General features: G+C 43.5%; 1 protein-coding gene across 4 annotated transcripts in view; it reads left to right on the forward strand.

Annotated features, from left to right (window-relative positions):
* Positions 1–16,218, forward strand: part of epha4l (eph receptor A4, like) — a 54,154-nt gene that overhangs the window by 25,357 nt on the left and 12,579 nt on the right. For 2 of the 4 annotated variants that reach the window (XM_046073174.1, XM_046073175.1), the window contains exons 5-11: positions 4,157–4,492; positions 10,231–10,355; positions 10,490–10,649; positions 11,777–11,888; positions 13,871–13,929; positions 14,399–14,512; positions 15,170–15,355. In XM_046073174.1, the coding sequence (XP_045929130.1) occupies positions 4,157–4,492; positions 10,231–10,355; positions 10,490–10,649; positions 11,777–11,888; positions 13,871–13,929; positions 14,399–14,512; positions 15,170–15,355 (1,092 nt within the window). The remainder of the gene's footprint in view (positions 1–4,156; positions 4,493–10,230; positions 10,356–10,489; positions 10,650–11,776; positions 11,889–13,870; positions 13,930–14,398; positions 14,513–15,169; positions 15,356–16,218) is intronic. The other 2 variants (XM_046073172.1, XM_046073173.1) reach the window with 2 other exon arrangements.

Consider the following 16,218-nt stretch of genomic DNA (forward strand, 5'->3'; position numbering starts at 1 on the left):
GTAATTACAGCTGTCACTCACACATCCTCCTCATCCACGTTTTGTTTTCAGTCTCTCTCTCTCTCTTTCTCTCGAAACCCACTCAGAGTCATGAACAGAGCAGATGAAGGAACAAAAAATCATCTTAAAATCATTTCCCTGTTTGCCTTGCTGAAGGTCAGGCTGGGAAAGAGCCAGCATCTCTGGTAATTGGGGTGCATGTCTCTGTGTGTGTGTGTGTGTGTGGGAGGGGAGGGGGAGAGTAATTGAAAACGCTTTTCCCCTCTCATAGCTCCAAGTCTAGCAATGCAAGATGATGATTAAAACTGGATGTGTAATTCCGTCATTGTGTGACTGTTTGTGTGCAGGTCTGTTACTCCTGCTGTTTTCTATCTGTCAGCGCTTTCTTGCACCTTTGCTCTGCAGCAATTGTTCTTTTGATGGGCGGTTAACGTGTGCTACACTTGATCAAAACATTCCAGATTAGAAACAAGAGACAATCCAATCGTTTGCCTCCCACACAGGATCAACCTGCCAGAGAAACCTGGCAGGATCAATGAGTTATATTATTTTTTGTGTTTCCGTGCTTGCCTCTTTGCCATTTATTTTATCGTACCTTTGTTGTTGTTTTTGATTTTGTATTTGCTTTCTATATGCATTGAAAAATGCCACAAATGTTTTTTATTTGAATTTTAATTGAATTAAAGATTGTTACCCCTCTTGCGATCCATAGGGAACTGTACAAAAATGTTCTTTTAGCATTAGAGTCCACATAGTTGATAGGCAGATATTTATATAACACACAACATTGAATCATTTTTAGTTGAGAAACCATCCCTTAGAATCCATGTTAACATCCCAACAACACACATTGCAACTCAAATCATAAACATGCAGTTTAGTTCACAATAGTAAAATAGGTTCAGGGAAATATATATTTATATATACTTTCATGAATAAATGTGGGTGTGTATAAATACACACTCAAACACCACAGGGCGGTAATGAGGACCAGGGACAGACACCCGTGGGAGCTGGTTGCTCCACTGCGTTCAGGTTATAAGGAGGGGGTGTTCCCCATTTTGGGGTTTCTGTTGGCCCTTGATGTGTTTCTCAGATTTTCCTCAGTTTTCTTAGTGGCGGTTTAGTAGAGAAAGAGGGAGGGATGGAGGGAGGAATGAACCTAGATCGGGAAGGACTCGAGGGGGCATTGAATAAATCCCAGCCGGATGGTAATAGAGGGGTCAATGTTCTGGCCAATTTAGCCTGCTCTCTACCTCGGCCCTGTGCAACACTCGGCTAACAATTACTGATAGAAAGAGACAGAAGGAGAGAGGGATGAAAGAAAGAGAAAAAGGGAGACGAGAAGGAGAGGGTGGGAGCATGCAGAGAGGAAATAAGGAGAACAGGAGTGGAGGAAAAATGAGAAAGACAGATTTAAAAAGGGGGAGGTGGAAACCAAGGTGCGTCAGGAAAGAAAGAAATAACGCTCTGAACAAATTGCGAGGCTATTAATGAAAGGAAAAGGAGAAGAGGGAAAAAGAAATCACGAACTTTCTTCAGGAGAAACTTTGTAAGTCTCCCTCTGGATTGCACCCGTAAGGAGTGAGAATTTTAAGGCTATGTTGAGCTAACGTTGTACGAAGGTTGTGTGAGCGTTGCGTCCCCGTTTCCCCCCCGCCACTCTCTCTCCCAGGATTAATTACCGGGTGTCAGTCACAGCCGACGGCTCTCCCACGCTCCCTTGCTCCCACTGGTGCATTCTGGGAGAGCAACAGGTACAGCCAAAGGTAGTTTGTATGTGCATGTGGAATGCAGGAGGGAACACTGACATATGGTGGAAAGTGTTTAAATCTTTACAGTCATAGAGTTATATAACACTGTTGCAACTCTTGCCATAGCAACAAACAAACAAAATAATCTTCCTGAGGTGATTATACACACACTTGCCGACAAACAGACTCTGATAACCAATATTTTTAAGGAAATTGCAGTCACATAAAAACTAGAAGAAGGGGGAAACAGCCTGGTCTCCAAAGGAAATAAACCACCTTCCAACTCCTCTAAAGATAATTAATTAACACATTATATTTTTGTTAAATCCATACAAAACTCAAGTGTTTACCCCCGCTTTAAGTCTTTAGGCTAAGCTAAGCTAACCGTCTCCTAGCGCCACCTTCATAGCTAGCATACAAATGCAAGAATGTTATCCATCTTCTTGCCCAATACTCAGCAAGAAAGCAAGTAAATGTAATCCCCCTAAATGTCAAACAATTGCTTGAATTCCGAAAATCTCCTTTATTTATGCCTGTAAGTGAGAAATAACACATCTCTTCATTTGGGAGGATTTTCATGTTTTTACCCCTGCCTGGACTAAAACAGAACAAGAGCACACACATTCTCTGACGCTGACTGGCAACATTAATATTACCTTTGTCCTGTTGTTCAGTTTATGACACCATAAGTCCAGATAACAGCCAAGTAATAGCTCTATAGTGAATCTCACACAGCACATTACTGAGGATTGAAAGGAGCAGAGGTTAGTTGAACCTAGCACACTGACAAAGACACTATTATAATGACGGTTGGGTGTAGACACCTTAATTTAGAAACCCCATCTGTAACGTGTTCCCATTGTCTGAGAAGCGAGCGGATAGAATGAGGTGAAAAGAGAGAGGGATGAAATGTGGGTGAGGAGGTGCAAAAGCGGGGAAAAGGGTGTGCGGTGGGGGTGGGAGGGGTGCTGCTCTATCAGATTTTTTAACGAGAATGTATTAATAGATTTTCATGGGAGACTGCAGTTCGTAAGGGGAAGTTAAATCTCGCTAATATTAACTCAGTGTGGGTATTCACTGCTTGTGTGCTACACCCCTCCTCACCTGCCATCGTACATTTGCGTCCCCTCCATCCCTCCCTCCATCTCTTCCTCCATCTATCCAGACCTGCTCCTTCCACACTAATCAGTGGCTTTCTGCTTCCTGGATGAACAGACGGTGTTTGTCTTCTCCTTCTGTCCGTCTCCATCTCCTTCCTCACAGCCTTAGCTTCCCTAGACTAGTATCTGCCAAACTAATGCTGGCATACATGAGTCCAGGCTATACAAATGCAGCATGAGCGTCTTGCGAAGACGCATGCACCATGGGTACAAATGTACTTCCACGTCTCCATTAATACGGCAACACACAGCGCACAACAGCGCACTTATTCGTCCTCGTGCGACCGTGTGCACACACTCCTACACACTGTCCCCTCTGCTGCTCTCTGCGTCTCTGCAAAATCACTCATGGCCACTCCGCTCCTCCAAAAATAACACTGATAATTAATTTCCGTTGTGAAATGATTCGTCTGTGGATGGACTAGCTTTCATATTTCACCCTGCATCGATCCCCCCAGCCCGCTCGCGTGCGCTTCATTAGTCAGAGAGAGAGCGAGCGAGACAGGGGGGAAGAGAGCAAGAGAGAGAGAGAGAGCGTTAAGTCAATTACCATCGCTTATGTTTGAAAGCAACGTAAAAAAACACATTCATTACAATAGAGCTGACATGTAAATTGGGATTTATGAGCAGGGGAGTTTGTGTCACATATCTGTGGAGCTGTTACTCGTATGAAACTACAGCGGGTAGGCCTTACATCAAAGCAGGAACTTAATAGCAGGGTCCAAAGCAAACTTTGTCTAAAGTTATTGAGTGGGTGCCTTAAAGCGGGCTCGGCGCTCTGCCACCTCCAGCTGATTCGACATGTGAATGGGAAAGAAATCTGCTGGCCTATTGGATTTCAGTTAAGGTGGCTGAATTAACTGAGGTGAAATTGGATCCTCCCTCGCTGTAATGGACAGGACATTAAAAGGGAATTCAAGAAGTCTCAACTCTCAATAAAGAGACAACCCAGTCAATTACACATTTACATCTTTGTTATATGTAAGTATGGAAAGAATTAATTACCTGACCCATTGGAGACTTTCTTTCCGGCGTTTTCTATTCACAAAAACCTTATTTTTAATATTGCGATCACTAATTTAGTGTATTCTTTTTTACTAGAACAAAAATATTTTTTTCATCATGTGGTCATGGAAATAATGTAGCTCTTTCTACTCTGTAACTATGTAGCTGCTTAGCATTTGGCTTCTAACCACTGCTGGTAATAATATCAACTCTTTCCTCTTTCTTCCTCCTCCACAGGCCCTCCGTCAGCGCCTGTCCACCTCATCTCCAACGTGAACGAGACCTCAGTAAACCTGGAGTGGAGCCCGCCCCGGATCTCAGGAGGACGCCAGGATTTGACATACAATGTGGTGTGTAAGCGCTGCGGGCCCGACGGCCGGCACTGTCAGCCCTGCGGTAACAGCATCCACTTCAGCCCCCAGCAGCTGAGCTTGAAGGGAACCAGGGTGTCCATCAACGAGCTGCAGGCCCACACCAACTACACCTTCGAGGTGTGGGCGGTGAACGGAGTCTCGCCTCAGAGCCCTGGGCCGGAGCAAGCCGTGTCTGTGACTGTCACCACCAACCAGGCCGGTAAGACAGCCAATGATGGTTTGAGTGAGTGGATGATTCGGGTATGGTTAGTGGAAAGGAAAAGGTAGTACACAGGGACAAGGGTGTGGGCTAAGTTCCAACAGCTAAAGGAAGTCATCACCAAGACAGATTTCGTGACAACCTCTCAGCACCTGATCTTGTCCCTGAAGTGCAGCTTTAGTTAGCTAATGCTTTGTGATAATCATATTGCTTGTAGGGTAAAGACTTTCTATAAGTGACCAGTGCAGCATTGATTCATTTAAGAATAAATAAGTGTTATGTCAATCTGACTGGAAGTGAGCAACACTTATTGGCCCGATATATTGACATACCAATATATTTTGAACCCCATTAAAATATGTCATGGTTGACACGACAAATTACATGTTTTTAGGCAATACGTGGATATGGCTTTGCCGGGATCTGCATACAATGCCATTAATCACTGTACAATAGAAGAGAAAACTATAAGGAAATAGGAGTCACTAAACAAAACGCTCCTTATAAAATGGATACAGAAAATAGCTTTTACAGATTGTTTATTAGGACACTTAACATATTTTTAATTAAAAGTTTACATGTGCATACGATATTTTAAACTATATGTAACCATGGTTACCTTTAGCCATAGTTATTTGTTCGTCAAATCTTAAGTAACCCTAGAGATGAATTCAAATTGGCACTGAGAGTTCATTCTTGACATTAGAAACTACAGTTGAAAAATATTATCTCCCCAGAAGTCCATTCAGTAACTATTATGGACCTTTTGATTGTACTGAATGATCGTTCTGAGTGCTTAGTCTACATTTAGGACATTTAGTTAGATTCCAGACTTGTCTCTGTGGGCATGTATAAGAAAGAGTGTATGTTGGTAGAGAGGCTTTGTAGTTGTGTGTGGGGGCTTATATTTGATGCAGAGCACAGGTTTGCTACACTGAGCGCTTGAAGTACTTTTTGGAGGGGCAAGCTGCGTGTCAAAACATGTTTATTAAAGCTGCAAATAATTTGAGTGAAGGCTGGTTGATTACTGAGGAGGATGATGGATTCTCTGCTGTGGGAAATGATTTTCTGCAATATTTCACTTGAGTTTTGCGTAATTAGGCATATGAAACCTAGGCTGAAGATAGGGGCAACGTGCTATATTTAGCTCTCAAGCTAATGAATTAGATGAGTTGTATTGATCTGTGGAGGCTTCATTACAAATGCTGTGTGTGTGTGTGTGTGTGTGTGTGATTATTCTAGTAGAATACATCCATGAAAACAGCCTCTCCTCCGGAGCTGGAGAAGAGCCCACTTGCCTGTGGGTGCGTTCAAAGACTCCTGTTGTTTTGTCATTTAGCCATTTTGTAACTGGTTGTTGTGCAAATGGATTTTACGACCCTGGCCTTTTCTCTTCATCCCTCCCTGCTCTCCTCCACTTATAGCCGATCATTACCTTGGTCTTCTTTACTGCTCTGCTCTTGGGTGGCAAGCTAAGTGCCTTTTTGTGTCTTTTTTTTTTATCACTAATTTCCGTCCCTGGGAAAAGCGAATATCTTGAATAGGCCGCGTCCTGGCAATTTAAGGGCACGGTGGCTTGATTTATCAGCTGGGGTCAGGAAGATAGAGATGAATGGATGTGCTGCCTGTGGGAGATCTGTGAGTCTTGCCAGACAGGCATGTGTGGGAGCTGTAATGGAGCACACCCTGGAGTCCAGGCTGAGGGCTCGTAATAGCATGTCAGTATGGTCACTCTGACACACAGTTGTCCAAAAAAAAGTGCACACTCTCACACATGGATTCATACAAAGACGTAGGAACATGCACAGACATACACGCGCACACATACACAGCGGTGTCCCCCTGAGGTTGCTCGAGGCTAATCTGCTGACTTCAAGTTGTAAGATATAGATGATGTTGCCTTTGGCTCGTCACTGGTGCATGTTTCACAACTGTTCCCCAGGATTAGTTATATGAAGCCTGCAGCTGGAAGCTCTATTATGGTTCGTGTGTGTTTGCACATGTGCAGAACTGACTGCATGCTTGGCTAAAAGTGAGAAAATGTGCTACACAGAATGTTTGTACACTCATGGATGTAGATGATCTACATTTGCCTCTCAAACAATGTCCTCTATGTGTCTCCGGGTGTGCGTGTCTCTATCAAATTTGTGTGCATGTGTGTGTGTGTGTTAAAGAGAATAGCTCCAGACTGATTGGATTTCTCCCTGCTAATGCTCGGTAGGGGCTTTGGAAGCTCTGGTTTCAGCCGCTGGTAATCCAGCCAGTCATCTGTGGCTGTCCCTCTCTCTGTATCGCCTCCCCTCATCCAGACATCGTGGATTACACATTTATTATGATAGATTTATTAGGATTTATAAGTGCTGTGGAAAAGGCACCGCCTTTCCATAAAAGTTCAAATTTTGGCTAGGGAGGAAGAAGTGAGGTAGGCAGGTTGGAAGGGAGGAGCACTTACGTATTTTTGCGTGAGAGGAAAACTGATAGAGGTGCAGCGGAGAAATATGCCGCAAGAAATTAGGACATGGAGTATTGTTGATTGCTTGTGTATGCATTTGTGACCAGGCATGTGTATGTGTGTGTGAGTGTGTATGTGTGCCTTAAGAGGTAAGATTCCACGTCTCGCCATGAACAATTCCTCTGTCGTAAATCAGCCAGGGTGTAACCCTTTCACCCTGACTACATGAGGAAAAGGAGGGGACAGAGGGGGGATGTCCAAGCTTTGAACTGACCCCTGGCTGTAAACTGATGTTTTTTCCCCCTTTATGGGATCCAGCACTTTTGTGTGTGTGTGTGTGTGTGTGTGTGTGTGCATGTGTGAGAACGAGGGAAAGAGAGTCAGAGAGTCAGAGAGTGAGGTGTTTATGTCTCCATACAAAATACTTGGCAAGCTTAGGTGACTAAAAGTGAATTAGTGCACGACAGAGAGTGTGTGTGGGCACGTCTGTCAGCGCACATGTGTGTGAGTTTCCATCTCTCTGGCAAAATGGACAGACGTACATGTGGAAATGTGTTCGGGGAGCTGGCTTTCCAGGCGTGGGGGAAGGATCTTGTACGCAGGAGCCATTTTCCTCGACACCCTGAAAAACGGCTCCCTCCTTGGCTATTTTTCCTCAGCGGCAGCAAAATCGAGTGACTCCAATCTGGCAACCACATGTGCACCCCGGCCCGTCTCTTTTAATGTCAAACTGTAATAGACCGCATATTCGTGCAACTGCTTGCACCGACCACAGCTGCTCCTCGCAACACAACTACTTTGTGATGAACATGCTCGCAAAGACAAACTTGCTCACTTCCCAAAGTGTGTTCCATGCAGAGACAAAACCTCACAACCGTCTGCAAAAAACTGAACCTCCACTATTGTCCGGGGAGGGTGATTTTTCAAAGCAAATCATTCCCAGAACTCTATTTGCCTCTGCCAGGTTTTTACTCATTATAATGTATGCCTAGGTAGTATGATTAAGTTTTTTGCTGTCTGTGTGAGATAATGGGAGTAGGTGTGTGTTTTTCTATGTGAATTTCTATCTTTCTATTTGTATAATGAGGTCCTTTTTTGTTGCTGGGTATGTGTGTTGCAGGCTGTGAATTTTTTTTTTTTTTCTTGGAGCACGCAATTCTAAAATGAGATCTGAATATTCATTGAATCTAACTTATTATTCCACCAGCGTTTTTAGCCCACGCATTCAGGAGGCAGTAAGAAATTACAGATCTGCCCCACATATTTAAATTCATCTACAGAGGCCGGCTTGTCTAGGATGGTCTGCCCAAGTTGCAACCTCAGGTTAAACTTTTCAGGATAGACGTGTCGGGTTTAGTCTTGCATCAGCTCTGTACACTTTGAGCACACATGGTTTTGGACAATATTTCACATTTGTTTGTGTATCAGTATGCTTTTTAGGTATTCCTCTGACAAATTAATATTTAACAAGTCATAAAACTTGGCCTTGATGGATCACCTATTTCGTGTCTGGGCTGTTTTTAACCTTGCCATCTCATGTAGATAACCTCAGAAGGGACCACTCAGAAAATCACTCATCTTTATCCTCACGTAAGTCGAGGGAAAAATAAAAACGCAACAAGAGGAGGCGAACACAATTAAATTGCCATATCTGTCATCTTTGGAGGAAAGATGGATGTGTGGGTTACCTTGGGGGAACGAAGGCCTGTGACCCCTCAGGGGTTTTCTTTCTGAGCTAGAGCGTCCTCGGTCAGCCCCAGGAGGGCCTTCAAATTGGTTCTTGCTGCCGGCTAAGATTGATCGGAGGGATACAAATGGCCGCCATCTAATTGTTTAACAGAGATGCAACACATTAGGCCAAGAGGATTACACAACCTTAGGTTAATCTATTTACCAAGAGATGTCTGCAATCCCATCCCTCTCAATCTCCATCTCAACCCCCACCAGTCACAACCCTCCGCCCCCCTCCTGCCGCTTCTTCACCACACTGAAACTCAATCCGTGGCTGGTGCTTGAATTCCAGGCCTGTTTGAACTCAATCCCCAGCTAAAAGCAGGGTTTTGTTAGCATTACCTTGAGGGCTAGGCTCCCTGGAGCCCCTGGTCAAAGTGATGAGAATGTATATAATGTCATAGATAATCCAATCATAATCGGTGGACCGCGAACCCCTCATTAATCATCCCACTGTAATTGTTTAAAAGGCAGATGGTCTGGAACGAGTAAGGTTACAGTATCACTGAGGACCAGAGGTCAAAGATTTACTCCTTGTAAGAGCAGGGGCCGCAATGAAACGCCAGTGCTAGAACCCCCAAAGTGCAGGAGATGTGTGAGTGTGTGTGTTTCTCTCTTTGGTCTTTTTTTACCTTAGTTGTGTGTTCATCCATGTAACCTTTTATTTCTCTGTCTATAACTCCACGTGTCCCACCATATATCTTCTTGTCTGCTCAAAACTCAATCTGATTGTGTACATGAGTGGATCTCTGTTTACCACACTATCTCTCCTATGCCTATGGATTTCTCTTTGTACTGTCAAGAGTGTGCATGACCCAATTTTAGTGTTGTCAGACTTCCTGAAGATAGAGGTGTGATTTGTGCAGTGGCGACACACTGGAGGGAGGAGACGGGTGTAAGCCATTATCTGTGCTTTAACCTTCACATGTTAAAGGCGTCTGAACGCAGATAGCACAGCTGCTTGAAATATGGCCTCATTATCAGCTGCAGCAGAAAGGCCTTGAGATAAGATCGCTCACTGAAGCTTTAATGAAAACCAATTGATTTGCTCTCTTGAAGACAAAAAAAAAAAGAAGAAAAAAAGGCTTTGAGCTCATTTCAAGCGTTCCGAGCCGAACTTTGAAGCAGCATAAGGTTTCCCAGGGTGACCTGGGTATTTGCAGAAAATGAAGTTTGACATTATTTTGCCAGCCTGTAGGAAAAGTGGCTGGGATGCTAGTATTAGCCTGCGGGAAATTGAATCTGTTTTATTGATGCCAATCATTAATTGAGAAATAGAGAAATGCTATATACTCTAGCTTTGGCAGTTCAGTTGTGTGGCCATACAGCTCTGTCTCAGATTTTGAATGGAAGCCAAGTTTAAAGACAAATGGGAGTGATTGCCTTGTGGCCTGGTGTAATGTTTGACTTTCTCAGCAGGACCAAATAGTGAGGGATTTAGAGAGAGCAACACAAAGAGACTTGGTATTTCCAAGGCTGAAAACAACAAGGAGGACTGGGGGAGAAAGTCGGCTAAAATTGTTATTTTTCTGTCTTTCTTTGATCATCTCACTAGCTCCCTCGCCTGTGACTTCCATCCTGGCAAAGGATATCACAAGACACACCATCTCACTGGCCTGGCAGCCACCAGATAGAGCCAATGGGGTAATCTTGGAGTATGAAGTCAAGTACTACGAGAAGGTGAGGGTCCCATGGGAGACTTAGTTTCTGTTGAAGAAATAATCTCCAAAAAAGCAATACATTTCAACAGACTGCCACACAAGAATACCACATCAGATTGTTTTATCTTTGTCTCTTTTCATGTCTCACCTCAGGACCAAAATGAAAGAAGCTACAGAATCATAAAAACCTCGGCAAGGAACACTGACATCAAGGGTCTCACCCCCCTCACTTCCTATGTGTTCCACGTGCGCGCTCGCACGGCGGCCGGCTACGGGGAATTCAGCGGCCCGTTTGAGTTTATGACCAACTCCGGTGAGTTCAGCCATGCCACTTCTGCTCAGCTTGCCTTGATATCATCAGTGCACTGCAGAGCTAGAGAAGCTCGCCAGCTCTCTCACACCTGTTTCGGCAAAATCCTGCAATGATAGCATCTTTTACGAGTTTGTCTCCTTCATTGTAGAGTCATTAATCAAAATAGCTGTCGTCTATAAAAGATGAATGATACTGGGCACCGGCACCTGACTGGCAACTTGAGTAGCTTCCATTATTCAATTGCACTGAGTCTCAGTGGATGTGCCAGCTAGCTAGGGTTCACCCTAAATGAGTTTTTGAAGAATGATACTATTTCTGATATTTCTTTGTTGGAAGCTGCTCATAGCTACTTAGTGACCTTCAATGTTATCATTTTAAAGCCAAAAATGAAGTATTCAATTCTTCCACCAGACTCTAAAACTCTAACACCCTAAGATAATAACAGTAACAGCCACCATACATTGGTGGACAAAATTTCATTCAATTAGCCTCTAAAACCCCACTGTTAAAACCTACATAACTTTTCTTGAAGTTTCCAGATATTTAAATTTGATGCAATGGAGCAGCCACAAAAAACACAGAATCCTGGGATAAGCTGATACAAAATATATTCAGTAAATATGTACTTTCAGACAGCACGGAATAACATGATGTTAACAACCTTAAAGCTAAGGGGAAATAAAAGGTGAAAAACTGAATGTTCAGCCCAGACCGATATGTAATCAAACACACCTTAGCTTAACTCTAATAAATATCATATATTTATGCTGTGTAACTGTTTATGGGAGATTATGGCATAGACAGTTACAGAGATGCACTGTAAACCCAGATGTCCCCTTTGTAATGCAGATAGATACAGAGACAGTAGCGCATGATAATGACATGGTCAAGCATGCATCCTAATGAGCTGTCATTGTCTCAGTGTTATAGGAAGAGAGACATGGGGAGGATGTGTGTGTGTGTAGGGAGGGGGGTTGTCAATGGCTTTGACAATCACAGAATGTACACTGGCTCTTTCATGTGCGGCGACCCGATCAAGCTCAATGATATTGACTTTGCTCTTTGTCTTTGTCCAACCATCCTCCCTTTCCTTTTCTTCCCCCCATCTGTCCTTCCTTTTTCCTCAGTCCCAGCTCCTATTATAGGTGACGGGGCCAACTCCACAGTGTTATTGGTGTCAGTGGTGGGCAGCGTGGTCCTCCTGATCATCCTTATCAGTGCTTTCGTCATCAGCCGAAGGTGAGTGTCATCCCTCTTCTTCTTCCCTCTGTCCCTTCTGCTTTCTGTCTCTCCCTCTTTCCTCTCAGATGGGGGATGTCTTGCTTAGCACCGGGAAAAATAACTGTCATGAGATGGACGTCACTCAAAACACACACACACTGAGCCAGGCAGCTAGTGCAACTCACTCACATCAGATGAGTGATAACTCGCCACACCGGAGATGTGATTGACAGCTCCGACAGCTGAAAAGATGCAATCAGCGACCCCTCGCTCCCTGTCCTCTGCATCCATCCCCGCTCCTCCCATCCTCCCATCCCTCTATCTCTCAGCTAGTGACTGTAATCCCGGCCGCTAGTTATTTTCTTGCTGACCGCCATGAAGAGAATGAGAGAGGAGAAAAAAAGAGAAAGAGGGCTAGGAGGGCGGACAATGAGATAAGCGGGCAATGAAAAGTAGGAGATAGAATACAGAGAGAGACAGAGAGGCATCAGGTGGATTTGCAGTGAACCAATCTCAGGGTGTTAACCAGCGAGCAGGACAAAGCACCGTCACACAGATGGGATTACATGCAGATGGGGCTGCCTCACCTCAGGGTGTTAACTACAACCTTGTGTGTGTGTGTGTTGGGGTTGTTTATGTGCGTGCACAACCCTATGTGAAAAGTATTGTTTTCATGTGTGTGGTGGCACTGGCGAGGAGGGGTGTGTTAATAGTTTGTGTGCTGATTCCTGCTAGTGTGTGTATGTACCTTTTATGGGCATGCGTTGATCCCTTTATGTGTGAGTGTGCCTCTTCATATGGAAACCAAATCATTGTTTGTATGTGTGTATTGGGGTTGAGGATGATGGGAAATGAAGGGGGCTGTTTATTATGTGTGTTTGTGTGTGTGTCGTCTCTTAGCCATGTGATTGCCTCTCTTCCCAGCCAAGCAGGTGGTTGACTCTCCCTTTTTTATATGCATGTGACGGCCACTGTCATTGTGCTGCTGCGGCCATCCTGTGATTGTGGGGAGGGACTGTAATCATGTAGCCGTTTACCATCATTACACAACCATAGAGGAGGACAATGACTCAGACATCTGGTCATTTCCACCACTGACCCAACACATCGATATAAGCACAGGTGTCAGGCTGCCAGAGGGGATTCAGGGGGATTTAAGTGCATCTTCTCTGGGATTGATTTGCTACTATATACTCAGTGCCCTTCAGAAACCTTCAGCGCTGAAGGATGCGTTTGACTTAAAGTAGGAAAACGCCAATGTAAAAATAAAAACCCCATATGATTAGCTAAATATAGTCAAACATATTCAAAGTATAAGTACTCATGCTATTTTTATATTATATCTTTGGATTATATATTATATATCTTTGGACTTTTAATGTTGAAGCTGGTCCAGAAGGAGCTATACTGTATATTTTATCTAAAAGGAATAGTTTGGCATTTTGGGAAAAACACTTTCTTTATGCTATGCTAAGATAACTCCTGCTTGTAGATTTATAATTAATAGATAGTCATGAGAGTGGTTTCAATTTTCTAATCCAGCACTGGGTTAATACCTGGCTAAAAAGCGTATTTCACAAAATGTTGAACTATTCTTTTGAAGCTTTTACCCTCATAACGAAGAGACAGAAGTGCCATCAGTGCCAACATCACATTGGGTTAGCATTCAAAAGCCGTTTCTGTCTTTGTAATGAGTTCGCTTTAATAAATAATTAACATCAAACAAGAATCTCAATGTCTCATCAGTAATGAGTGATTGTGTCGCCACTTCACATAATTTAATTCATGTATAAGTGGGCTTGGAGTCTTGGTTTAAGTTTTAATTAGGGTTTACTGAATTGACACTTGTGTTCCATTATTATTTTATATTTTTTGTTTTTACATGAGATAGAGATGCTTTGTTTTTAATTTCAATTGACATTCTCCCCAACATTTGAAACTTGAAATTCTACATGAGCTGTTGTTGCTGTGAGTGACCGTCCCGCTGTTTTTCCCCCCAGAAGGAGTAAGTACAGCAAGGCCAAGCAGGACTCTGACGAAGAGAAGCACTTACATCAAGGTAACTCATAGTTAACACTCCACCAACACACTCTATAACTGAAAAACATTAGCACTGTCAGGTGTGCTCATGTGCATGCACCCGAAACGGCAAATGAAGCACATAAAATTGGGGAAAAAGGCAAACTATTTTGAAGTTAATGGACTTGCATCCTAACACCTCATTATCAAGTCATCAGCAGTGCTATTTGTGTCCCACAAACATTTCAAGTTAATGAGCTCCATCTTCATTGGAGTCAGCCGTAGTGACATGAAAAGCAATGGAGTTAGAGTGTGAAGCGAGGTATGGAGAGAAGAAAGGAGGAGGAGAAGGAGGAGGTTCCACAGAGGAAGGCGGTGTAGCCTGCAGCATGATGGAAATAAAGAACAGATGGAGTGTATTTGCCGGAATGAATTAACCTTCACTTTTCACTCCCTTCTTTCTTTTGCTTGCTTCCTTCCTTCCTTTCTTTCCAAACCTCTTTCCTCAGGAGTGAGGATATACGTTGACCCTTTTACCTATGAGGACCCAAACCAAGCCGTCCGTGAGTTTGCCAAAGAGATTGACGCCTCCTGTATCAAGATTGAGAAAGTAATTGGCATTGGTGAGGAGCTACGTTTTTATTTTAATCCAGCGATTTCAGTTCATTCAGCCATTCTTTGGATCAATTATTATAAATGTAGTGTTATAGGGAGCGTTTGCAGTAAGGAATATTGTAACATTGGGTAAAAGCATCCGCTTAATGGTATAATTGTATATTTGGCATTCGTTTATGCAATTATTGTGCTGCCAGCATATCGTTCTCAGTTATTCATGTTTTTGTGTGGCTGTGTTTGCTCTCATGTGCTCCTTGAGAATAAATAAAAAAAACATTGTTTTCTCAGACAATAACATTTGGTCTGTCTCTAGAGAGGCCAAAGAGTAAAAAAATCTGTGGAGGCTAAATATGTTGTCCGTGCTATTCCTGTGGCCAGAGAAAAGTCATCCAATGACAAAATAATAAAGAGAAAGAATCAATATCCATTTCCCCTCTCTCTCTGCTCCAGTGGCTGAGCGGAGGAGGGGAGTGAAGGATTAGGGACCCTGATCAATGTTTAATGTGGACCCCTTCTAACCTGCACACATACACACAAACACACACAGGCACACACCATCACCTACTCCCTTCTTGATGTGATTTATAGTCGTGCACTGTAGCATCAGAGTGCTTGTGTATCATCATTCTGCATTTTGAACCCGACTGTGTTTATTTTTTTTTTAGGGGAGTTTGGCGAGGTCTGCAGCGGCCGCCTGAAGATGCCGGGCAAGAGAGAAATATGCGTGGCCATCAAGACGCTGAAGGCCGGCTACACCGACAAGCAGAGGAGGGACTTCCTGTCCGAGGCTAGCATCATGGGCCAGTTTGACCACCCGAACATCATTCACCTAGAGGGCGTAGTCACCAAATGTACGTAAACCATGTGATTCTGTTTACTTTTTATGTAGAGAAAGATGTAGGACGAGAATTTTTCCATTTCCAAATGATGGATAGAACATAATTTGCTGCATAATTAATTTGCTTTTTGAGAAGCCTTAAACTATTTTGGAGGTATGGAATTGCTACAGGAAACTGCAATTCTACTCAGCTCACACACACACAAACCTATTTACACACACAATGACTATAATATTATAATAACACAGAAAGGACATTCATTTCTGCTGTCCCCTTTCTCCCTTAAAAAATCGTAACAATAAATCATTACAAACTACGTCTGCGGTTTTGGGTGACTTTGGAGGGTGAGTGTAGGGACAAACCAGTCTTTACTAGCCAAAGGTGTGTGTTTGTGTGGCGTTGTGTGTTTTAATGCTTGCATACCTACAGTATTTACAGATCTACGACCACTTATGTTGCATGTGTTCTAGGATATATGTTTTCGCACATATATGTGTCTGTATTTGTGCACATGTGTGTCGTCCCATCCGGGGTATCCCCAGGTGGGCTATGTCCAGATGGAAAGCGTCGAACATTGGTGGGGAAGTGGAGTGGTGGAGTTAGAGGTAGCTGGGCAGTTGGGAGGGGGTCTAATGGGTCCAGGAACAGGCCCTGTAGCACGGCACCAGGCTCATTAATCATAGTGTCAGCTGCAAATGTGTTTGGGGTTAGAGAGTGATACCCTATCCCTCCTCTATCTGCTGCTGCATGTCCACAAAACACTGGCCAAATCTCCCTCTCTCTGCCCTTGGCACTCTCTCCTCTCCATCTCTCTGTTTCTCCCTACCTTTTACACCTTCCCTCAATGCTATTTGTTAGGGTAGAGATGTATGTGT

This window comes from Micropterus dolomieu, linkage group LG17 (assembly GCF_021292245.1).
Source record: "Micropterus dolomieu isolate WLL.071019.BEF.003 ecotype Adirondacks linkage group LG17, ASM2129224v1, whole genome shotgun sequence".
NCBI classification, from domain to species: domain Eukaryota; kingdom Metazoa; phylum Chordata; class Actinopteri; order Centrarchiformes; family Centrarchidae; genus Micropterus; species Micropterus dolomieu.